The 25797-nt window shown below is 35.0% G+C and overlaps 2 protein-coding genes across 4 annotated transcripts; one reads left to right on the top strand and one right to left on the bottom strand.

The window, feature by feature from the left end:
* The first annotated feature begins 426 nt into the window (after positions 1 to 426).
* LOC140772261 (uncharacterized) lies at positions 427 to 15276 on the top strand. Its single transcript, XM_073114241.1, has 12 exons — positions 427 to 836; positions 978 to 1106; positions 1764 to 1958; positions 3285 to 3332; positions 3419 to 3547; positions 4281 to 4405; positions 6294 to 6404; positions 8125 to 8233; positions 8394 to 8512; positions 8691 to 8844; positions 14641 to 14785; positions 14957 to 15276. The coding sequence occupies exons 1-12, from the start codon at positions 723 to 725 to the stop codon at positions 15037 to 15039; spliced, it is 1461 nt and encodes a 486-aa protein (XP_072970342.1). The 5' UTR covers positions 427 to 722; the 3' UTR covers positions 15040 to 15276.
* Positions 15277 to 16524: 1248 nt separating this feature from the next.
* LOC140771698 (serine/threonine protein phosphatase 2A 57 kDa regulatory subunit B' theta isoform-like) lies at positions 16525 to 25043 on the bottom strand. 3 transcript variants are annotated; one of them, XM_073113309.1, is made up of 4 exons: positions 24910 to 25043; positions 23046 to 24697; positions 16976 to 17346; positions 16525 to 16873 (listed from the first exon to the last, which is right to left on the bottom strand). In XM_073113309.1, exons 2-3 carry the CDS (start codon positions 24246 to 24248, stop codon positions 16990 to 16992), a joined length of 1560 nt encoding a protein of 519 aa, XP_072969410.1. In that variant the 5' UTR covers positions 24249 to 24697; positions 24910 to 25043; the 3' UTR covers positions 16525 to 16873; positions 16976 to 16989. The 3 variants fall into 3 exon arrangements, with proteins under 3 accessions (XP_072969410.1, XP_072969409.1, XP_072969411.1); XM_073113308.1 differs by having other exon boundaries at positions 16525 to 17346; XM_073113310.1 differs by having other exon boundaries at positions 16525 to 17346; positions 24796 to 25038.
* Between the last annotated feature and the right edge of the window lie 754 nt (positions 25044 to 25797).

The raw sequence follows: 25797 nt of genomic DNA, 5'->3' as shown, positions 1-25797 counted from the left end.
CTATTCTAATCTCTCTCCCTCTCAATAACCTCTATCAAATTTTTTTTTTCTCGAACAAACAAAATATACACAATACACAAAAATACGGGCAATTTTATAAAAAATATTTTTTTTCGTTAACGACGTAAGTGATACCGAGTCATAATTCATGTCATCAAAGTATATAATATATCTAAATAAAAAAAAAGAAAAAAAGAAAATCTTAGAGCATTCATAAAAAGCCATAGGTTTTGAAGGTTAAAAGGATACAAGTGCAAATATAAACTTTAGAAGGGTATACATGTAAATAAGAAAACTTCGAGGGGTATTCTTAAAAAAGAATGCCACTGGTGTTTGTTTCTTTTACGATCTGAGGTGCTCGTTTCTTGCCTTTTTCCTACCTATCACATAGTTGTCCTCTCTCTCTCTCTCTCTCTCTCTCTCTCTCTCTCTCTCTCGCTATCCAAATTCTCTGTACCTAGAAACCCAAATATACGAAGAAGATACGGAACGTTTTTTACAAAAAGAACAAATGAAAGAAGCGAACCCCGAGTGTGGAAAAAGATTGTAATTTTCTGTGCAAAAATTTATGGGCAATCCTTTGCTTTCTCCAAAATCCAAATCCTCTCCTACTTGGCCACTCCTCGTCTTTCTCAACCACATGCGAGTTAATCTCTCTATATCTCTTTCTTCTGACGCATAGCATCAAACAGTAGAGAGGCACTCCAGTCCTCCGCTTCGCCATGCCTTCTCCTAGCATCCAAGAGTTCCAAGAAAGGATCGCCACACGCATCACGCCTTGGAATCGCTCATTCCAGTTTTGGGTTCGGGCAGTTGATATCTATACCGGCTATAAGGTCCTCTCTCTCTCTCTCTCTCTCTCTCTCTCACTTTCTGTGTCCATATATTACATATGTATATTATCTCTGTTCTTTTTTACTGTAGACTGGTTTTTATTTGAGATTCTTGAACTGGTTTGGTTGTTGGATGTTGTTTAGATTTGTCAGTTGCGAACTGGGTTCGTAAAGGATGAGGAGAAGAGAGAGGCAATGTGGGAGAGGCAGCACGAGCTTGCGGCCGAGAAGATGTATTCTCTTTGCTCTGAGCTTGGCGGGCTCTTTCTAAAGGTACCAAGTTGGTGCCTTGTTTGATCTGTTTGGTTTAGGGGATGATGTGTTATTTAGTTGGATCAAAAAGCTCTATTTTTTGGTATAGTATGTGATGTTTTGGTTTATATTTTGGAAGAGTTATTGGATAGTATGGTTCAAGACATGAACTTTTTGGTTTTACCTTGTTCCCTGGTTGCTTCTTCGAGGGTGTGAGGGATTAAGGAGTAGTTTTTGAAGCATTAAAAAACTTATCTAATGGTTGCTCATTTGGCCATCTTCTGTTCATGCATCGGTGTTTTGTAGTTTCTGTTACAGAAAATGACCAATGTTCGGCAGATCTATTATTGTCTGAGGAAATAAATTTAATTTGCATCCTCTCTTCTCAAACTTGATTTGCATCCCCTAAATAGTATCTTATATTAGATGTAGAAAATATCTCTTTGGGAACTTACTTATGTTGTCTTCTGAAACTCATTTTTTTCCTTTAATTGTAAGGAATCCTTTCGTGATCATTTTATGCACCAATTTTTAAGTCGGAGATAATAGCTGTCTTGTTATTTTTGAATAATTTCAGCATGTGGAACAATTTGGTGATGTATGTCCTTATTTTAATTGCATATCTTTGTAACGCTGAAGGGTTGATTTTGATATTTCATATCATTGAATTATAATCAGGGTGCTCAAATTCTGGGTAAGCCTGATTTGGCCCCTGCAGCTTGGGTGAGAAGACTCGTCACATTGTGTGACAAGGCTCCTGCCACCCCAATCAAAGTGGTTCAGCAAATACTGGAGAAGGAGTTAGGAAAGGGTTTTGGCGAAGTCTTCGAACGTTTTGATGCTGACCCTGTTGGATCTGCTTCAATTGCACAGGTTTGTTATAACTTTCACGATCTTCACAAGATAAGTTGAGACTGACCATAACGCCATAATGACCATCTTTGTTAGTTTCCTCTCTAAATTTTCGTTTATGAATCTATTCATTGAGATTAAACTTCACTTGTAGTTTTTATTATACTTTGACTTGGAAAGTTGCAACAAAGGTGAAAGGGGAACTCTTAATCAAAATTTTCATCTTCATTCCTTGTCTAAACCATTTGCATATTTCACAATTGTATTAAACTACCAAGATGGTAGCACTTGTCCTCTTTGTGTCTTGCTCTTCCCACCCTTGTAATGTTGAGATGGCTTGGATGATGATTACAATACTGCCAATTTAGAAGATTACCAAGATCTTCTGAATTACAATAGGAAAACTTAATAAGAGATCTTACACAATATTAACTCTATTTCCTAGGCTGATAAAGATCCTTTGGAAGAGAGCTGAGGATCCTCTGCATATTGAGGATGGGTATGAAAATTATGTGTATTATTCAGGAAGATAATTTTTGCTGCAACTTTTGAGATGTATCACATGAGTCTATTCTTCTTCTTTTTTTTTTTCTGTCAATTCTTCTGTTCTGTAAATGTTGGACCAAAGTGAACTTCTAATATCACTCTGTGGAGTGATAGTGTATCATCCTTTTTGGTTTCATAATGATACTAGGTGATCAATTCATTTCAACAAAAAAAATTTGAGATTTGAATTAGGAAATTGCTAGCTATTTAGTATTTAAGCAAATACAAAATGGTGATACTATGTCTAAAATACATTATGTATTAGTATCTTTTATTTGGATTAGGATAAAAAATTACTTTTCTGGAAGTGACCACCTTGATGTTATGTTCAGTCAGCTAATGCAAATTGCCCATGAACTAAATACGTACGCCTGACTAGCCTCTCCAGGGATGACTAAAGAGAAAGTGAATGAAGCAGAGCAATTTGTTGTTGGATAGCTATGTCTGAAATATGTTATGTACTAGTATCTTTTATTTGGATTAGGATAAAAAAATACTTTTCTGGAAGTGATCCCTTATTTCATTTTTCTTTAATTTTTGGCATCAAATGCTTGAACATATGTCTGAATCTTCTAATATTGGTGTCATATCTATTTATTTTATTTTAGTTACTATTCATCGATGTCAACCCATCAGCTTGGAATAGTTGAATTAAGGCACAAAATAAGCTTGAACTTGGCTCAGTATTGAAATGAGCCTAGCTAGGCTCAATCTTAGCTCTAACAGTATTGTTCAATATGTTATATCATAGAATGGTAACATTTCTTTTTCATATTATATAATAATTATATCTTATCCTAGGTTCATCGTGCAAGACTTAAATGTACAAAGACTGATGTTGCTGTCAAGGTGAGGACCAATAGAAAGGTTCAGTTATACAATTTCCTCCATGTTTAATTTTATATATAGGTATTAATGTCCACAAAACGTTCTAGGTGCAACATCCAGGAGTTCATCATTTAATGATGATAGATATCCAGAATGTGCAAGCGTTTGTCTTGTTTTTGCAAAAGACAGATATCAAGTTTGATCTGTTTTCGATCACCAAAGAGATTGAGAAGCAGGTATATCACTATTTTGTTTAATGCTTCTTAAACTTCTTTCCTATTTCTTATTGTCATTTTTTTTTTGCTTGAGACAGTTCTTGCCAAGTTCTGGCAAAAGATCTTAGTTGATTGTTAACAGCATTGCTCTTTCATATTTTTTTGTTAGATACATAGCACAGTTGCAACTGCAGAAGAGCCAAAAAAAAAAAAAATTCTATTACAGCTAAGATGTGGCAATAATCTTCTGACATGCATAAAGAAATTCTGGCTTCACATTTCTAATCTTTACAGCAGTGACATTCAAGACGATGCCAATCTTTACAGCTATGTTCAAAATTCTAGACAAATCATTTTGATTGCAACTCTAAGTGCCCTAAGCTGATGCTGTAAAATGCAATTGTCATGGGGCCCTCTACACAACTACTCTAGGTAATGGGAAATAGGGGTTAAACATGGCTTAACTAGGTTTGGATGTATGATCTCCAAAAAAAACTGGCTCTGTAGATATCTATTGTAAGTGGTGAACAAGCTTCTAAACAAGTACATTTCTTCTTTACATTTTTAAGTGCTTAGAAGATGCTTTCTTACTTCCTAGTTGGCTCGCTGCACTCTTTCCAAAATCTTGTTGTTGCTTACAAAGTGCACACACATTATCTTATGGTTCCTACCATATCATTTAATTATAATGAATAAATTGCTACTAATTGTCCATCGCTTCTTATTCTTGTTGAATCTTGTATGCCTGCAAAAGGTTGGATATGAATTTGATTTTCTGCGAGAAGCTGAGGCTATGGAAAGAATAAGACATACCTTTAATGCTAACAACAAGAAGGTTCCTGTTTTGGTGCCCCGAGTGATTCCTGGCATGGTGACCAGGTATGGTGTAACAACTGCTACCAAGGACTAGTGCAAGTGATAAATCATTAGCCATTTTCTTTCTATGTTTCTTTCTAACCTAAAACATGTGTCAGATAAGCACATGATACATGTATATGACACAGTGAGAGATATACAGATATTCTTTTGCCTAATTTCCAAGATTTTGGAAAACTGTCCAGAAGATACAAGATGATCATCTGCATGTATGCTGTATATATTATGTTCAATTCTTAGTCCTTGACTTCAATAAGACCAGTTATCCATGAATGATATCCAATAAAAACTCTTGTGCAGCTAGAAGGACTATCATGCTGTTATGAACATTTCATTTAATGTGATTTCCAAACATAATTTATTTATCATCCAAATTTCAAGAGAGTCACTAAATATCATACATGGATAAACAAGATTTGATGATTCTGTTGGATTTGCTTGTTTTGATGGATAATAAGTGCTTTTTAACATATCTGTGCTGCAAGAAAATGTTGAAGCTACTTGATCAAGAAGGACAAATCTTACAAAGCATATATGTTAAATATTTCTCAAAATCTTACTTTTTCATTAGAAATAATTGAAGCCTTGAAGGTGGAAAGCAAGATACAATTGCTACAAGTGATAACCAACTCAGATCACCTACTTATGTTTTGTTATCAATGTGAAAACTGAAAAGCATCCAAGAACCATTAATTCATGTATAGAAAGGCATAAGCACACAATTTTGAGAACCATCAATTCATGTGATAATTTGTGTGAATTGCAATAAATTTTCTTCACTCTCACATGACTGCAAAGCAAAGGACAGGATCATGACATAGGTTGATCAAGAAAGACATATCTGTGCTGCAAGAAATTGTTGAAACTACTTGATCAAGAAAGATAATCTTACAAAGCATATATGTTAAATATTTCTCGAAATCATACTTTAACATTAGAAATAATTGAAGCCTTGAAGGCAGAAGGCAAGAAACAATTGCTTAAGTGATAACCAACTCAGATCACCTATTTATGTTTTGTTATCAATGTGAAAACTGAAAAGTACCAAGAACCATCAATTCACGCATAGGAAGGCATAAGCACACAATTTTGAGAACCATCAATTCATGTGATAAATTTTCTTCACTCTCACTTGACCGCAAAGCAGAGGACAGGATCATAAAATAAGTCTGTCCTTGATTTGCCTATTATGGGATCCATTAATAGCTACTCTGGCTAATGCTCTGTATATGTGATAACAAGAGGTAGTGGGATATAAGAAGATTTATTTTGAAAAGGTAATCAATTAAACCTATAAGTAAACTTCTGGATAATATAACATTTGAACCTCCTTATGCATATGAGAAATCATCCATGAAATGTAGGCACATTCATCTACTCTGAGCTTTCCTTGGGTCGCATCCAAGAACAAACTTTCTCATATTCATCCTCCGTATGGTTTTGTGTTGCTTACAGAAAGACCCTTACTCTCCCATGGAATTTTGAACCAGTAGGTGGAATTTTTCCTGTCAAGAATCCAAAGTCAGTTGATATAATCTTCATTGTCTCATATGGCTTGCCTCATTTTTATTTGTTTCCTGCATCCTCTTTTACAACTTTCAGCCTTTTAGGACATGCAATCCTCCTTAATTAGTTCTTAGTTTATGGTTATATTGTCTTATGCTGTGTTAAGGTATTAAATGTGGTAATGCTCTATCTGTAGCTTAATAGATAAGGATATTTTGATGGATACTCAGAGTTGCTGTAATGAGAATTTCCTTTATCAACTTGCTTCGTTAGTTACTGTTCTTTATAGTTGAACACAGAATCCTTATCTACTTGCTTCACTAAATTTCTTAACTATTTCAAGTTTGCAACCATATAATTTCTACATTTTGGATCACTTGGTTAGGAAGGTCTTAATAATGGAGTTTATACATGGGACCCCAATAATGAATCTTGGCCATGAAATAGCTAAAAGGGGCATAGATCCTGGTGGTAAAATTGCAGCAATGGCAAAACAGTAAGCCCCTATATCATTCTAAAGAGTGTTTTCTCATTTTCTTTGTCTGTGCTACTATGGATAATTTAAATATAAAATATTGCTATAGTGATAGTAAGATCTGATAAATATGTGCTTCAGATTAGTAACTCCGTAAATATTAACTCAAAGGCTTTTAAAGTTGACTATACAAGTTCTTTATTTTGTTTCTAGTTTGTTGATCATGTGGAATATGTGTTCTACTGTGGCCAGTTTGTCGCAGACAGTTTTTACCTCTTTTGCTTTTTGTGGTACCTAAGATTCCCCTGCTGTAAGTTTTAAATACAAGTTTGAGAAGTCATCACTTAAATAAGACATTTTTTAAAGGTAATGAAGTTCAGATTTGTGTTTATAATGATTAAAGTGCACTTTAGTTTAGGATTCTTCCTAAGATGCTTGGGCTCAAATGGTTTAACCAAGGCAGGTCATTGGATATGAGATTAATGCTAGCTAGCTATCCTTTTAATGAAGTCGTCAGTGGATATTATGTCATAAAGAAAAGACATAATCTGTGACTAGCATAAAATAATAAATAATTAAGTATAGGTAGTTACTTAAACTTGTGTACATCTCTAAAAGATCTTCAAAGCATGTGACAATATAGAAGCCCCATGGTAAGCATGGAACTCTATGTTATTTTTACTTTGCAAGGTTTTAAGTATCGGTTTCGGGATTAGGATATGCCGTCCAAAAAATTAGTATGTATCGTCTCATAGGCCAATCCTTTTTAGACAATTTGGATCAAGATCAGCCAAATCAGTTTCGGCCGATCCTGGTTGGGATTGGTCAAAACTTCAATCCATATTAGAGCTTGGTCTGTGTCATTGGTTGTGGCCATTGGGCTGAGTTATGGCATGGTATGTGCAACGTGTCTCGTGGCTCTTTCCAACAAGGTACTATGGAGGTCTCTCATGGAGAGTTAAAACTTGTGCGAAGTATAGTTTGATAACAAGAATATTAAGGTTGTCCTAAAGTACATGGAAACTAACTATAATGGGGATGTGATTGTGGTTTAGACTACAGTTGTAATTAGAGATTTCTGATGCTAGATGACATAGCAGTCTTGTAAACAATGATGGAATGTGTTCAGATTGAAAAGAACATAGTACTAGTACCACCTAGATTGTTGATTAAACATGTGGCAAATGAATCTACAAAATGAGAGAGCTGTCGAGATCAATTGAAGGCAACATGATGGGGACAAGCTGAGTCAGTTTCAGTTTCCAATTGAAGCTGAATCCTCTTGAGAAATTCTTGTGTTGTGCCAAAATAAAATAATATGAGAAGGATATGGACTTCGATTAAAAAGTAATCTAATTATGGTTTCATAAATGAGTATATATTTGAACAACACTAGTCTGTATATTTCTTTTAGGATTTTAAACCATTTGAGTTGAGCTATCTAAATTGGTCAAATGTTTTCAAAATTACTGAGGGTATTAGCTTGTTCTCATATCTGAGGCTCTGAGATATATAATTGGCAACAATAGGTTGTCTAGTTTTATTCTTGCTGGTAAAACTGAAGATAGCCAATCGTGTCCCACATTTGCATAGTTATTAAATTTCTAAAGAATATTAACTAACATTCTTGTTCCTAATTAAACAATATTCTAAGATGATGAAATCTTTTACAAGCTAGATTTTTTCAAAATTAATAAGAACAAATACCTGATTTCATTTTGCGAAGTTTGTTTTAATGCAGGAAAATTTTGAAAAACCTGGCACTTGCTTATGGACAAATGATTTTGAAGGATGGTTTTTTTCATGCAGATCCACATCCTGGAAACATCCTTGTATGCAAGGACTCAGAGGCAAGTTCTTCACTGTGATGAATTTGGAGTATCTATTTACCTTCAGCCTCTTGTTTATTACTTGCAGTTGTATTCTGCACTCATTAAAGCCTTTGCAGATTTCTAGCTCTTAAGGTCCCATGGAATATATTTTTTTCCTCCTATTGCCTTTCCCTATCAGGTTTCCTTGCTCGATTATGGTCAAGTGAAGCAACTATGTGACAACTTACGGCTTGGATATGCAAATCTTGTTCTTGCAATTGCTGACAAAGACTCATCAAGAGCTGCACAAAGTTACAAGTATCATACCTTCCCTTCCCTAATTGTATAATTGCATGTCGAATATGCTAATGGGAGTATCAAGAAAACGTTTAAAAGTCATTCCATGCCCTGCCTGGGTCATAACAATCAAGTAAAAAAGTTCACCATCAGATAAATATATATGAGTTAAATCCTTATGTCTTATATTATCTTACAGGGAGCTTGGTATAGAGACCTTGAGCACATGTGCTAATGTACAAGAAGAACTGCTTAATTTAGCCCTAAGGATGTTTGATACTAAACTTCCTCCTGGGGTAACTGTTATGTCACCATTCTCAGAAGATTCTTCACTAAACAAAGTGGCCGTTCAGGTATATACTAGTAATGATTAAGTCAATTAATGGTGTATTATTAGCATTTTGTGGTACATCCATTCAGAAGTAACTTGCAAGTTGCAACTACCTTGGAACTATTGCAGTTACAATCTAGCTAGTCTTTTTTTTTTTTTTAAAAAAATTATGCTTTCCTAATTGCTTGTTGATTTCAGTCATTGCACCTATGGCATTTAGCATTGAGATTATAGGAAACCTTACTTTATGTATAAAATTAAGACTAAGAATGACTAGGATCTTGGTTATTTGATTAAAGAGGAAGGGGAAATGGGGTGCATGGCTTCTTGTGCTGGAGTAAGAAGAGTATAAAAGAAATGACAAAACATAGGGAAGAGGTTGTAGAAGAAATGGGGGAGTGGGAGAGCAATGGCAGGGTGGCTGGGGAACTTGGTATACTAGAACAACTACTATGCAAGAATTTTTTTCTGTTGATTATTGGTTCTCTTCTTACTATAAAAGAAAATGAAATGCCATCTTGAAAGTTGAAACCCATTAATTATGCAAAACTGCAAACGTTGAATAGCAACGATGGATCCATTATTCACCAAGTTTTTATGGTTTGAAGAATTAGTAAACATCTTTAAACTTTTGCTGGTTCCATGGAAGCTTCGAGTTAAAACATTCCTAAGGCCCCAATCCAGTGTTCTGCTTTGAATGCCTACACATTGGCTTTTGGATCCAGAGGGTTAAATGTGATTTCAAACATGTATACTGAAGGTGTTATTTCTGGCTTCATATCGAGCTGATTTGGAGTAGAGTAATGTGTACTAACGATGACCATGCCGACCGGTACGGGGCGTGCCAGTAGGCATTTGCTGTGCCAGCGGCGTACCGACACGTGGCACGAGGGATGCTGCATGGTACTCTTCCTAGCAGTGCTTCACTAAAGACTCTTCGTCATCATCGTAGTCGCTCCCCGTCAGCGGCGACAACAAAGCGCTACTAGTCTCTGTCCTTTTTTTCTCTCCCTCTCTTGTGGCACGGTCATCCATGATGTGTACTACAATAACTTGGATGAAGAGGAAGCAAATCAGCTACAGTCAAATTTGTTAGGAAGGAAGAGGAGAAAAGGACAAAGAGATAGGTGGTGGAAAAGAAAGGATGATAAGTGGAAGCAAGAACATGTCAGCTAGTGGATTGGTAGGTTGGTAAAGATCTGTAATTCAAGACTAGAGGTTTTGGGAAAAGAGTAGTAATCCCTGGTCAGTAGTCAAAAAGTCTCGAGTTTAGGTAGCAAGAGTCTTGGTTCAAGTCGGACTTCCCTTCAACTGAAAGAGGAAAGTCATGTTGCCAAGAGAGATCTGACCTTATCTAAGTGAGAATTGAAGTGGTTCATGAACCGTTGATTCTTTGACGGACTTTGAGAGGTTACCTGCAATCTTTAAGGTTCAGTAAGGCAAGTTGAGTAATGCAAAACAATGTCCCAGATGATGCAAACCATAAGAATCTACCAGTGGGGTATCCAAAGTCCACTAAACAATGGTAACTGAATTTGCAAAATCTACTAACGGGGTGTTAGAATCCATCAACAAAAGAAAATATGAGGAAGCTCTTAAAAATTAATAATTATTCATTACCCTTTAGCAAAGCCTTACAAGCCTTTATATAGGCAAAAACTAAAAAGAAATAAACTAAACTATCTTCACAAAACAAGACCAAAGTATCCAACAAATAAAACATAAAACTCTCTCTCCCTCTCTCTCTCTCATAATCTTTCACCCAATCAAAGCTTCCTATACTTGCGACTATAAACGTGTCTGATTGATGATTTGGGAGTTGTGCTCACACTAACTATCTCAGAGTAGGACAAACTCGACTCGATCGAGTGAGACTTTGGACGGCTCTGATAGTATTCCAATAAATTTAGATCAATTTGTTATAGCTTATCACAAGTAATTCATGTGCTATCGTAATCTGGATGATCTCTCCATTGGATTAGGAAACTCTGATCTACTCCTTTAGTAGTAGATATTATTTGTTTATCCAAAATAGTATCTATCTTTTCAGTGTGTGGGTAGAAAAGGGAAAGTGTTAAGGTCAAAACCAGATATATATATATGGTGGAGTAGGAGTATTGTGTCATATGATCTGACCTGAGCCCGTATCCAAATATGGATAGAAGTTTTAAAAAATATCCGAATCTGGATTCAGATCCGGATACAGTTATACATTAGTTGGTCGGATTCGGATCGGGATATCTTATACACAAATACCTTATCTAGCTAAACCCTAACCTCCACCTCTCTCCCCATTCAATCAAAAATTGGAACAGCAGCCTCCATCTCTCTCCCTTTTCATGCGCCACTGCCGTCGTCTTTCTCCCTCTTCATCGGCAGCCACCCCACCCCGTCTACCATTGGCTCAAGGCAGAGCTCCTCAAAGATCACACCTTCAGCTTCACCAATGAGTCCCGTCAATGGATTGATAACTTCTCGGGCACGAGATCTAAGTTCAACTCTTTAATCTCCCCCCCAAGCATTACCCTCCCTTTAGCACAACAATCATTACCACCTCACAACCAGATTCCATCATCACCTAGATAAATCTGGTAACGGGTAGAAAATCAGATTTTTTTTTCCATAGGAATATGGTGTTGAAGTGTATTTATGAGTAGTAGTCTAAATGCGAAAAAAATAAATAGATTCTTTTACTGATTAACTTTGGATCTTTCTGATTTGCTGGTTTGAATGAAAAAGCTGAACCCATTTCTCGAAGAAACTAATATTTTGGATCTTGAAGATTTGGGGTGTTCTTATATTAATAGAGTTTGGATTCTAATAAGTTTCAATTATTGGTATCTCTGCTGTGAAGAATTTGTATTCCAATTCACTAAAGTTGCTGCAACTATTTCTTGCTGTTGATGTGTTTATTCTAGTTGTTTCATGTCATAGTGGTGATTTGGTAATAGATTTAGTCTGAGAAATGAGGCACTTAACTGCAACTAGGAAAGAGCATTTCTGTAAACTTCCAAATGAATGAGCATCTTGATAAGAGCGGAACGTCTGCTTCAATATCTGGATTGGTTACAGGAAAGCAGTCCGCGCAATCGAGAGAAAATATTTACTAGATATTCTCACGTTGTCAGAAAATTACGAAATCAAGGGTGGTCGATTAGTAACTTCTTGATCTATATTTTTTGTATTTATGCCTGTCGCAGATTCGGATTGCAACTGGAATGAAAATGCATAAGAGTGGGGGTGATGGTGGTGGTGTCGAGTGGAGGTGATGATAAGGTTAGGGATAATAGTGGAGATGAGGGTAGATAGTTTATGAAGTTTAGGGGATAAGGATGAAGGAGGAGAAGTGGTCAAGATCCTAAGGAGGAGGGAGGACTTGACAGACGAGGGAGGTTAGAAAAATATCGTCATCGAGATGGTGCACAGCTAGGGTTTGAAGGAAGGGGGGAAGAGAGATTAGGGTAGAGAGGATAGAAGGAGATAGAAATCAAGATTCATTCATCATAATTTTTTTGGTTGTTATCAATACCTTAAGAGGCTAACCAAACAAGCCAAAAATAACAATTATTAATCTTAGAAACAGTGGATTCTCGTCGATTGCGTTCGAACGGGTCGATCGCATTCGAGCGCACAAATTGCTCTCTCTATCAATGTGAATACCTACATGCGTTTGAAAGGGCGTTCAAACGTGTCCTCTCCCGCGTTCAAACGTGACATACATAAATCTTATTTTTTTGGAAATAAACAACTAGTATAATAAGAAAAGACTCCAGCAAAATGTATTACATTTGTATGATGGATGTGCTACATGGTTCTTTTGTTTCCTTAACTAATATCTGTTATGTGAAAGATATCCTAATGCTTTTACCTATTTGTGTTTTGAAGAATGTTAATATTTATATATTACATGAGTGAATTGTGTTTGTTGGAAATATCAGATGGATAAAATATAAAAATTCTAAACAGAGTACTTATAGATCCATTATTCGTGTTTTTCTCTCTATGAAGCAATGAATGTGTAAGAAGAGATTGTTTGTTCTTTCTTTCTTAATATGGTTTAGTTGAACTAATAATGTACTTTTTCATGCTGTAGAAGCTTTCCAATGTCTACTACCTTAGATCGTCAATTTAAGCTTTTACAAATAGTTAACCATCACAATCTACTGCAAGCTCCTTGTTCTATGAATCTTTACTGAACTAGTTCCGGTTTGCAATTTTCTCTACCTTTGTAGAGTGAAGAATATATATGTTTAATTTTTATAGACTATTAAAAGATCCAGTTCATATTCATATCAACATGCAATCCAATCCGTATCGATTATAGATTCGATCAATATCTGATCTATATCCGTATCTCTTTAGTTAGGGTATAGTTTTAAATTTTGTTACCCATATTATTGAAATTTGTATCCTGAGCAAAAATATGGATTAAGATGTGAATTGAGCACTATCTGATCCATCGTCTCTAGTCATACGGGTCATTTAGGATATACAAAGGAGTCTTGTAAGCAATTAGGTTATCAATATTCAAAGTGGAAGTAATTCTGTGATAAAAAGGAATATCAGTGACATACATTTCAATATTTTGAAAGGTCCGACACTATGAGCTTACAATTTTCTCACGATTTTAGATAAAAATTGCTCGGGTCTGACGCAAAGTATGATAGTCTCAAATATGAAATTCCTTAGCACGCCTATGCTAATCAACCTGTCGTTTATATTGAAGATTACTAATTTCAATTTGCTTACGGATTCCTTAATGCAATGAATGTATATGATATGCAAAAACTTCTATAGACTCAGAGACCCTAGCATGTAGTGACATAAGAAGATCTAAAGTTTTACAAGCTCTAAATTCATGAATAACCTCAAATTGACTCATGCATATAGACCTATTAATGAAATTATTGTATTTAATTGAGCTATAAGAATGATGGAATCTCAGTTTCCTTTGTTATGTTCCCCTACTAAAAATTGTAAAAGATTTTCAAAGGTACAACAATCAATCTGATGATGGTAAGCTATTGAGAACTTCAATTTCGTGGCTATCATGTGCCTATAAAGCCATTCCATAAGTAACTCATAAATCGAGCATCCCATTCTAACACGGTCTACCACTAGAGCATTTAAGGAAGTCAAGGAAAGGATGATGGAAGCCCTTGTGAATGTGCCTTCCAGACTTTTAGGGGATATCCGAAGTGGAGTGTGACACCTTCGAGATTGGAATAAGTGGTATCATTAGCCAAGAACACCAATCATGTTGTCGATTTTAGCAAGAAACTAAATGAATAAAGAAAGTACTATTCTACATGTAACAAAGAGTTCTATGCGGTTATTTAAACTTCGTGCAATTGGCATCATTATTTGCTTCTGCACGAATTCATGCTATACTTTGACCATGAAGCTCTTCAGTATCTCAACTCTCAGAAAAAAAAGAAGTTAATGCTAGGCATGGTCATTGGATATGCTTGAAAGGCAAGCAAATACTTTGTAAGAATCAATATACATATCCTTTTACTGAACATTACGCTGTTTGATGCTGTGATATATAGGATCCTCCTGTCAAATAAGAACATATGCATGTGGCAGTAGAGGAGCCAAGCATTACATCTCTCCATTCTATGAGCCAAGTACAGTACCTTTTGTTGGATAAACTCACCACTCAAACGGACCAGCAGATACACAATAGCACATGCATTAGTTAAAATTTTAGTTTACCTTTTTGTCTTTGATTTATGTCTGGTTTCTTGTCTGATTGCAGGACTTTTTCCCTCTTACTATTGTGAGTTCTTACTTTAGTTCCATCTTTGTCTTATAGAATTTCCCAGAGGAGCTTTTTTGTATTCTCCGAACAATGCAGCTGTTGCGAGGTCTCAGCGTTGGATTGGGTATTAATTATTCTTGTGCAGAGCAGTGGAGGCCTATTGCTGAGGAAGCTTTGTACAGGGCTGGAAGACTAAAAGGTATTCTTGCCTGTCATCATCATTAACATTATCCTCAATCATGGATCTCAACTGCACTGATTTCTGTGTCGTATATAGCATACAGAAACTGATCCTTGCATGTTATATACCTCCATAAGCTATCACAAAACTCATACTATTTAACCTTGATTTTTTTTTGTTGTCTTCCAGTTGAGGATATGAAAGCACGCAGACGTGGCGGCCTCTTTAGAAGAACATTTGGAAGGAAGGAGTTTGAATATCAAAGAATATAAACTTATAGAATTCATACTACGATGCTGCAGATGCTCGAATTTCTATTCATTGAACAGAAAATTTGCGGGACTTCTCATGTTACATGTGGTATTAGCAACAAATTTAATCTTTTTGTACACCTGAAAGGGCAATTTGTAATTCATGGTACATATTCACAGGATCTTTCTGGCTCTTTGTAATTCATGGTACATATTATTTCTGATCTTTTTTATGTTCAAATATGATGTTTAACCTCAGTTGCAAGAGCATTTTCTTTTGCAAGCAAACTTATTCTTTCTTCCCCTTTTTGAAGAACCAGAGAAATCCTAAGTTTAAACTTGCATAAGATGATGAATATAATATCAGATATTAAGTAGTTCAGTGAAAGAGAAATCTCCAGAAAGCTGAGAGATAAGCTGCAAGAACCAAACAGAGAGGAACCAGTCTTTCTCTAATGTATTCTTTTGCATGATCTTCCTCCAGTTCTTTCGTGGTAAGTTGGTGAAATTTTCTCAATGACGAACTAAATTTCGTAGCCCAGGTAGATAGATATGGAAGAAGGATATCTTCCAAGATGAATAATGCATGACAATATAATCTAGGGAGGTATTGGAGTTCAACTCTCCTTGGGAGGTATTGGAGTATTGGAGTTCAACTTGGGAGGTATTGGAGTTCAACTCTCCTCATTGACGGTTTGTGATTTTATGGCGTCACCAAAACTTCCCCACAGTTTTGAGTTTTTGCCCATACTAGCTCTGTTCCAAATTTTTTTTAAACTGTGCTCTCAAAGGATCTAATTCACTATAGTCCTAATAAAAACGCTAAACTGGTCAGTATTTTATATATAATGGTCAGTATTTATATATAATGGTCAGTATTTTATATATATAGATCTCTTTAACTTTAGTCTTTAAACAGTTAAAGCAAAAAATTGCCTAATGATAAAAACGCCAAATTGATAAATGTTTTTGTTAAGACTACAGTAAATTAGATTCTATCCGATAATAAGTTTGAAACGTAGTCTATTTCAGTTAAAAAAATATATATATAATTAGTCTAGTTTGGCCAAAAACTCCACAAATTTTCAAAAACAAGAAAAAGGAACAAATGCTATAGGTTATATCTATAAGAGGTCGGCAAATATAATATATATATCATTTCTGGTACATTTCTTGATAACATGCGAGAGTTCACTGTATCATTCGCCTCAACAATGCACAGGTAGGATTCCTCCCATTGTTTAAACACAGCGTACATTCAAACTTTGTTCTCAGGAAACTATACAAACTTGTCCCAAATACTAGCTTTAACAGCACAAGAACATAATGAAAACTCTTAAAAGTACAATCTCGGCAATCTTAATAGATCACTGAAGCAAGTTGCTGTAGAATTAAGGTCGAAAAACTACAGCAGGTACAAGTGGTTTTGACACAGTAATCATATGTGCCAATTGTTCAAAGTTCCATTCAGAGTATATGCTCAAATGATTAAAATCACCAGACACATGAGATGACAAATAAATTCATTCAAGAATCACCCTATCAAAGTTCAGATTCAAAAAGCATTAACTGTTTGTTCAAAGCCAACCATCAACAAATGAAGATTGCTTCATTAGATACTCTCGAAAGAAAAAAGAAAAAGAAAAAACCAATCAAAGAAAAGGAAAATGCATGAAGGAATTAATTGCAGAGTTGGATTACATCAACCTTTAGCATGTCAACCAAAAATTGCTGAAAATGATAAGGTCTCTGCTTCTGTTCTTATATGGATTTTGGAAACTAGTATGTGTACTCTCATAAGCTTCTTAGACATTTGGCCCTTCGCATGCTTCATACCTCCTATATACAGTCAATCCTGTACAATGTTCATGAATCCCCAAGGTTGTAGAGGTGAGCAGAGAAAGTTATCAGCATTCATAGTATCGATCTCATCATAGAATTATGTAAAGTGAGTTACCAAATAGATAAATTTTATGCAGAAGTTTGGCCGAGTATCATGTGAGGAAGAAGCACAGGCGCACTACTTGTAGCTTTTGAAGAGGCAACTTCTTCTAGGCGCTTCCACATGGCTTCCTGTTTAGATTTGATCTCATTTTCTTTGGCTTCATCTTCTTCAAACTTCTTCATGCACTCCATAAACAGTTCAGGGTCATGTTCAGAGAATAGCTTACGGACATTCTGTGTGAGACTTTGAACTGCTTTGTTCCAATGGCCACTTGTATTTCTCTCCAATGCAGGGAAGATTATAGGTAATAACACCTTATAGTTTTGTCTAATTAAGCTCTCAATATGATCGTTGTTCCATAAAAATAATGCTCTCTCAGCCACCTGTAAAAGAAAAGCAGGAGAATATCTATGACTGTAGCCACAGAGTGCTTCAAATATATGTGGATGAACAAGTATAGACTTTATGCTCAAAGGTATTAAACCCATAGTTCTATAAATAGTCCAAGAATTCGTGCAGTTTTGAATAACAATATTAAGCACTTCCATCACATTTATTAGATACAAATATTTAGTTTGACCATCCTTATATGGCTAACCCCACGAAATATTATTAACATAGATTCTAAATACTAATATACATTCTAGCTCAGTCTTCATGCAGTATGTCTTACCACTTCATAATAGTGGATCAGCTGACTGATGTAATGGTCAAACATTATCATGATATTGGTACTAAAATTTGCCACTACTCTTTTGAGTTTGACGGATATGAAAATTACATGTTCTCAAGATTGCAAAATAAACCAATTCGATAGATCACTTGTATTAAAATGTTCCATTTCTTTTATATCTCTGGATGTTTCGCTTGAAATCGATAAACGCCTATTAAGTTACATGTGACTAATACAAGGCTTATATCTGGTTAGATTAATATAGGTCAAGTGTTTTGCAGATGTAATCAAGATAGCTCAAAGTAATCTACAACCCTGACAGCCCTTTCCAAAAGTATGGGGTTATCTAAAGCTAAAAGCACAGTTGAGAAGCTCCATGAAAAATATAAAGAAATTAGTTATGACCTATGGTGACTCTCTGAAGTTGGTATCTAGTTCATTGGTCACAGCCAAACCAGTAGAGAGTGAAGTTTGATATAAACCTTAATAAGCCAGTTGATGGTTGAAACTTATCTACCTTCGCATTGCATTTTCCGCTACAACCTCGAGCAAAGTTGCAAATTTCTCTTGTGCATAATGAGATCTTGAAACTATATGAAATAAAATAAGTTCCGCTTCTTTATATGCTTAGAAGAAAATTTCTCTTGTGCATACATGAGATCTTGAAACTATATGAAACATAATAAGTTATGCTTCTTTATACACTTAGAAGATCAATGTGTTGTATTCTCAATCTGGAGATCCTGCAATGTTACTATGAACACGACATCTCGATTTTCCATTTTTGTACAACATGATACACTATCAACCAAGGTTCTGAAACTCAGTATTAGGATTAGAATTGGGCGTTAGAAAAAACAAACGATACTTATCGAGCATATCAATTGTTTCGTCATATCGGCAGCCTGTATCGAATCGCGTTATTTGTAATTACGTAAAATTCTAAATATTATTTAAAAATATAGAAAATTTTCTAAAAAATTTTAAAAAAATATATAAATAGTCACGTATGAAGCCTAAAAATTAAATAGAAAACTTACTAAAAAACTATGATAAATTCTAACTTGAATTTAACAAATTTTTATACTCATAAATTACTATCATAAAACAAGCTGAGAAGTTAAAGAATGGGTGAGAAAGAGAGAAGAGAAATAAGAAAAAATACTCACCTGAATTTACCAGAGAGCGGAGTAGCTGGAGGGGCTTACTGGATTGGCCATTAGATGAGCTCAATAAAGTGTGAGGAGTGTGTGTGAAAAATAGAGAGTAAAAATTGAAAAGAATACAACTGAAGATATCAATTATAGGTTAAATATATTTTAGATTCGAACTTAATCTTAAAAAAAAAATGTAGTTTTGGCTAAGTTTCAACTGAGACTGTCGAGACGGCCAATAGGACCGAAATCGGCCAATCCTAGAAGGAAATTAGTCATTACACTAGTTTCGGGTCCAGATCAAGATCGATTATCCCTATCCAATTCGGGATTGGCCAATTTGGGATCCATACTATCAGCTCATAAATCCTATTAAGTACCTTGCAAGGAATCCAAAGTTGTAGATTACTTTGATAAATGTATATTATCATTTTCTAGACCCCACACTTGATATGAATTAGGTAGGTAATATAGATAAAGCTAGCAGCATGCCCAAAAGCAGTGCACAACGAGTGGAGAAAGACTAACAAAAGAGTAAGCTGCCATTCAGGAGACAAAGTAGATTAAAATCCTCTTAGAGGAGATATTGTTGGTATGGGAATAGTACTCAAAATCATGGAAAAAGGAAGTCCAGACACTAGTGTGTTTCCATTCCTTGATTCCCGGCCAAAAACAATTAGTACCCCTCAAAATGATTTCATTTCCTTAAGTTTTTTTTTTTTTTGTAATAATTCTTAAACTAGTGAAATAACTCAATAAGACACTTCAATCTTAATATTGTCATGAAGTTGTGAACATTGTTTTGACGAATTAGAAGAAAAGTCACCCCCAGGAACTTATAGGCCCTCAAAGTAAAATATCTTATTTCAAAATATAAATAACCAAGACATTTCACTATCTAACAGTAGCCAAATCCTTGTCCCAAATTCGTTGTTCTTAGAAGTCAACTTGTCATCTAAAAAAGGGAAGGAAACTAATTCTCAGAAACTTGCACATGTTGAGAAATTGTTCACCAAATAAAATCTACGTACTTCACCTATCAACAGTCCATAGAAGCCATAATGATCTTCACCAAATAAAATCCCACTGATACTAGAGCACAAACTCTGCCACTTTGTCAATCATTTATTCCCTTTAAAAATTTTGACCCAACTCCAGTACAGCAGAACTCTAACATGCATGGAAACTAGTCTGATTTAAAATAGGTTTGTTTCCATGATAGCAGCTATAAAAGTTAACAATTAGACAGAACTACAGAAATTAGTAAGTCCTCAAATGTGCAACACCCAAAAGATCAAACTGATCAAATGGGTGGGAATAGAATGGATGAAATCATAAAATTATTTCTCAAACTTTGACTTCAAGATGACTCCTGGGATATCTTAACTTTTTTTTTCTTTTTTCTTTGGCAATCAGCTTGACATTCAACTCTCCACAAAATGGGATCAGAACTCGTCAGAAAATGAAAATCCACTACGCTACATAACTTTACTTTTTCTAGCCCTTGAACAAATCATACTCCAAGTGGATGCACAAAGTGACTGCTAAACATGATAAGATTCATTACCATATCCTTCCAATTTACATACCAATGTCAATGTTCTTGTTCTTGTTCTTGCTGCACTTCATTCAACATAATAAATTTCTTGGATGGTCTTATTTTCTTAGTAGGTTAAGAGGAATATAACCCTACGCCAGGAAATAAAAGCAAGGCGACAGAGTTTCTGCACCTAAAATTTACCCCAAGGATCAAAAAATCATTGATAAATAACCTAGATAACCAACAATCCAGATGCAACCAGCATAAATAAACATGGATGAAGATATGTTTATCTTTGTCTTTATGGTTTTTTGTCTGTACTATAGAACATGTATTTCCTATAACTTTGGATACCAATCTACCGTTACAAAAGGCATAACCAAACCAATTTTTGAAGTGCTATAAAAAATGTAGAACGAGGAACTATTTCTATCACAAGTTGTTGTCAACTAAATGCAGGGCCCAAAGTTGGTGAGCAAAGGCTTTGCTAGAAAAGGTTCTAAAATGAAATTTTAGAACATTAAAATAGTAATTTGAGGATCCACATTTTTTTCTTTGCAATTTCAACCATGGTTTGCTGGATCGGTCGATCTCGATTTGAACTCTCTCTCTTTCTCTCTCTCTCACTCCCTCACTCTTTCTTTCTTTTTTTCTCTCTTTACCATATAGCCATTGTTTTTCTTACGTAGAGATCTAACTCCGACAAACTCCAGTGAATTCTGGTATGTAATTTTTTAATTTTATTTTTTTATTTCTCTCTCAGATTTTTTTATTTCTTCCACTCTATCTTTTCTTCTTCTTCACTACATTATAGTTTTTCTTTCTTTTGTTTGGTTTTCTTCCCGCATTCTCTTTCTAATCTCTTCTTGTTTTCAGTTCACTGTATTATAATTTTTCTCTTTTATTATTATTTTTTATCATTTTTTCTTTTTACATATATAATCATTTACATCTTCCCTTATCGTAATTTACCATTCGACCCATATATTAGAATAAAAAATATTTCATTCATTTCAAAAATAAAAAATTCAACTACCTAAATTACCCTTCATCAAAAACACTTTCATGTGTTTTTTTGACTTGGCAGAGAATGCAGGTAAATTAAGGTTTAATTATATTTTGCCTCTTGTATTTTAACTCGGTATCACTTTGCCTCATATACTATAAAAGTGTATAAATACCCTTTAGACTTTTGAAAAGCTACAATCCGTAGACACCGTTATTAAATGACCTAAAATTATCTTTCTATCCCTATGTTAATGGAGGAATACACTAGAGTTTACTAGCTAATAATATAAAATTACCTATCCATCCTTACCTACTACTAATTGGGAGAAACTCATTCCCCTCTTCTTCCCTTCTCATCCCATCTTTTCTCTTCCTTCTTCCCTTTTTTCTTCCATTCTTATCCCATCTTCTTCCCTTTTATGTCTTTGAAAAAACACTTGTCGTGACAATGTTGATATTTTAATTTTCTTCTAAAATCATAATAAATGGATTTTGTTTTTACTTTAATAATCGCACATCCCTATCTCATATAAAGATAATAAGATTTGGTTTTCTTTTGCCTTAAGATAACAGCTTCCTTTTTCATTGCTTACCTAGCTACTACAACATCCAATAATAACTTGAAGAATTATTTATAGATCGTTGTCATATTTGTGTATTTCTGTTTTATTTTTTAGTTGCAGGAAGCCTAATTTGATGAAATACTTTCCTTTATAAAGTTATATAACAAGAGAGAAATTCAGAGGTGCAGATCTAACTGAAAAATACTTAACAAAAAAATGATTTGGAAAAGAAGAGAGCAACATAAGAATGGAGATGAGAGCAAAATTGTTTTTTTTTACCTTACATGAGAATAATTTAGTCTATTAAAAAAACTTTTCAAAGTATAATTATAAGGAGGCAAAGTGATATCAGGTCAAAATATAGCGGGGGTAAAGTGTATTCAGTTAAAAAGATTAACGTTAAGGTATTTAAAAAAAAAAATCTGTATTTTTAAATAATATTTAGAATTTACATAATTAAAAAAGTCCAATCCAATCCAACTAACTGATATGGCCAGTACATATTGTATTTCTGGAAGACCGATCCCGATTCCGACTTTCGAACCTTGATTTCAACCTTTCACAACAAAGAAGCAACTTTTATGGCCCTCCTAAACTTAAGAGAAATAAAAATATAAACTAGATTACCATAATAACTTTTGAAGAACAAGAACTCAACCATACAAAAAAATGCACAATAATATGCCTTTACTATGTGACACTAGGGATCCAATATTTCAAGAAAAGCAAAAGAAAACAAGACACATTTTATATGATGAGACAATGTTTTTAATAGTAAAACTGGCATATTGGAAGAGTAAAACTATATGTCAGTTGTAAAACTACAAAACTAACAAGTGCATTGCTTTAAAATTTTCCAACTTCCTAGAGATATGAATTCTCAGGTTTGACTATGCATTTTATAATCAAGGCGATACATGTCTATGTTCTTATAGCATAACATGATGACTAATAAGCAACAAAATAAAATGATTCAAAAAGAAAAATCCATGATATGATGCAGCTATGGCACTTAATTATACTATTGCTCCAATATAAGCCATCAATGTGTTTTCAAGAAAGCTATAATTATCATGGTGTTTTCAAGAGAGAAATAATTAAACTAATGCTCCAATACAAGCTAAAATTGTGCAATTCATTTTACCTGAAAGTGAGAGCTGTTCAAACAACGAGAAATCTGGCGGAAAAGTGGATCCATACATTTCTGGAACTCAGCAGGCTGAGTTGCCTCCAAGATCTCCTCTAGCTCACCCAAGAACATCACTTCTTTCGAGCTATTTGTGATGGGCCAGTATTTCAACAAACCCCTTATAACAGTATCAGCAAGCTTGCAGTCTTTCTCGACAAATTGAGTTATACAATAAGACAACTGCTGATGATACATAGCTGCACACTTTGGCTTGTGAAGTGGGATCAAGGCCCGCACAAGGAACAACTTGTGCTCTTCCTTAAGTGGTAAAGCAAACCCATTGATTATACTGCCCAGAATTTCTAAGAGCTCTGCAATTCCATTGTGCTTTTCTGTTTCAAAGATAAACTGGTAGAAAATGTTGTTAATAGCTTTCCTGACAAATGGCCTGTGCACCATGAACTTTCCATAGATACGGTGAAGTAAACTCTTCAAGTATTCCCTTTCTCTTGGGTCTTCAGAGTCAAAGAGATCAAGTAGCCTAAGGACAAAGGAATGATCTATATATCTTTTAGCCAATTTGGCATCAGTCTCAGGAGAAGAAACAAACCTTAAAAATAACTCATACACAATCTGCAAATGTGACCATGCTGGGTCCATCACGGGCTCCTCCTCTTCGAGATCAATGCCTTCCAAAAGCTTATTCTCTCGAGGTGGGGAGGTAAGATTTCTAAATAAGTTTATGGACACCAGTTTGGTGATCTCCTGCATAACATTTTCAGGAAATTTTCCACTGGCTGAAGTCACATAATCAACAAGCTCTAGCAACGTCTGCCGCTTTATGTCCTTTTCTTTTAAATTCTTCATGGGATCAGTGAAGTCAAACACAATGCAGCACAAGTTCACCTTCCTGATGAGCAACATCTGCTTTTCAGAGTTTGGGACATCCTTAAAGCTTGGCAGTGCTTCATAAACAGGAGAGACCAAGTTACCGTTCAACTTTGAGTTAGCATTTGCAGTGTAGTCGCTGACATAATCCAACCCACTTGTGAGAATGGTTGGCTGACTATTCGGATTCATGACCCTGCTACTCTGAGAATCACCATTTCTTGAATTGGAAGAAAAATTTGGTAATGAAGGGCTCGACCCCCGTAACACATCCTTATCGGCCGATTTTGACGGCTTCCGTGGGAGCCGTCCTAATATTTGCTTAATCATGTTACACTGTAGATTACCTAAATTACTGTCACCAACCACTTAAAATGCTCCAATATTTATACGAAGATCAAGCCTTTCAATGCCCTTCCATGCTCCAACTAAAGAACAAGTATCTCCACTACTAAGCGGAGACTTGAGCTCCAGATGTATCGTATGTTATTCCATTTTATTGCAGATCGATGTTGCTGAGAAATATCTACATCCAATTAAGTGATTCCACCCAGATCATAAATGCTAAACGATCCTATCCATTCAAGGGCAACTTGTTCTACTCATACCTAGAGAGACTGGATCAAAGAAATTGGACAAGGAATGATCTGCACGCTCTTCCCTCTCTCCTCTAGAAACCAACGAGGCTACTCAAGAAACAAAATCTACCAGAAGAATCCACTCCTCCTCTACGCCCCCAAATCAACAGCTGCCGAGCCGAACCCAGAAACCAAAACAACCTGGCAAACGATCCGGACAGGCAACAATAACATCTTTAGGAAAGAAACGCCAAGAAAGAAATAAAATAAAAAGATAAAAAAAGAAGAAGGCAGCCCACCAAAGTCAAAGCCGCGCAAAAGCCAAAGAATGATCAAAAGAAGAGCCTTTCTTTTCCCACCGGGGAAGAAACCCACATCGCTAATTAGAAAGGAAAAAGCTCGGATTTTGATACCTTGGAATCGCGCTCTCCCCCTTCCTCCTCCATGGCGAGTCGCAGTTTGGCGATTGGGTAAAGGAAGAGAGCGATGTAGAAGATGTCTCCTTCAGCAGTTAGCAGGAGAGAGTGCTCGAACCAAGGAAAAAGTCTCTCTCTCTCTCGGTCATATGTATATATAATAGTCATGAGGATACTATTGTTAAATAAAAAGTGCCCATCGATGCCCAAACTTTTCTCCATTCAAATCTTTGGATTTTATAATTTAATCTTTCGATTTTATAAATTAAAAGGCTGAATTAAATTAAATTAAATTAAATTACAAAAGCCTTCAAAACTTACTATGTCTAATTAATAATGGTACTTCATTTTTTTATATCAATAATTCGAATATTAATGTTTGATTTTTATTCGTAGGCTGTAGTCAGAGAACAACAACCTTTTGCCCAAATTTTGGTCGACCCCATTTGATAGGTATTTTTTTTTAAATAATAATAATAATAATATTTAAAGACAGCACTTGATCTTTTTTCATGAAAACTAATTATGCAACTATTTTAATTCAAATATAAGGCTTCAATCAATCAAAAAACTGAGTGTTACATGGACTGGGTGGAGATCTTTTGACTCATTGAAAGTAAACCAATCAGTGGGCTCAGGGATATGGAAGTGAAAAACAATCTGTGGGCTTGTCTCTCTAAATAAGTCGAGCCGAGCTAATTTTTTAGGGCTCGAAACTATAATTGAGCTGAGCCGAGCTAACATTGGCTTGCTCGATTAGGCTTAATATGTATTTATATGTTAATCTAAGTTAAATGCACTATAATATTCACATGAGTAATTAAAAAATTTATGTTAATTATTTTCTATTTTTTGTATTACTATATGTGCTAATTTTATATAGAA

This window comes from Typha angustifolia, chromosome 12 (assembly GCF_048772165.1).
Source record: "Typha angustifolia cultivar Huaian chromosome 12, ASM4877216v1, whole genome shotgun sequence".
NCBI classification, from domain to species: Eukaryota; Viridiplantae; Streptophyta; class Magnoliopsida; order Poales; family Typhaceae; genus Typha; species Typha angustifolia.
The sequence above is the reverse complement of the archived record's forward strand: the minus strand, read 5'-3'. Positions and strand labels throughout refer to the sequence as shown.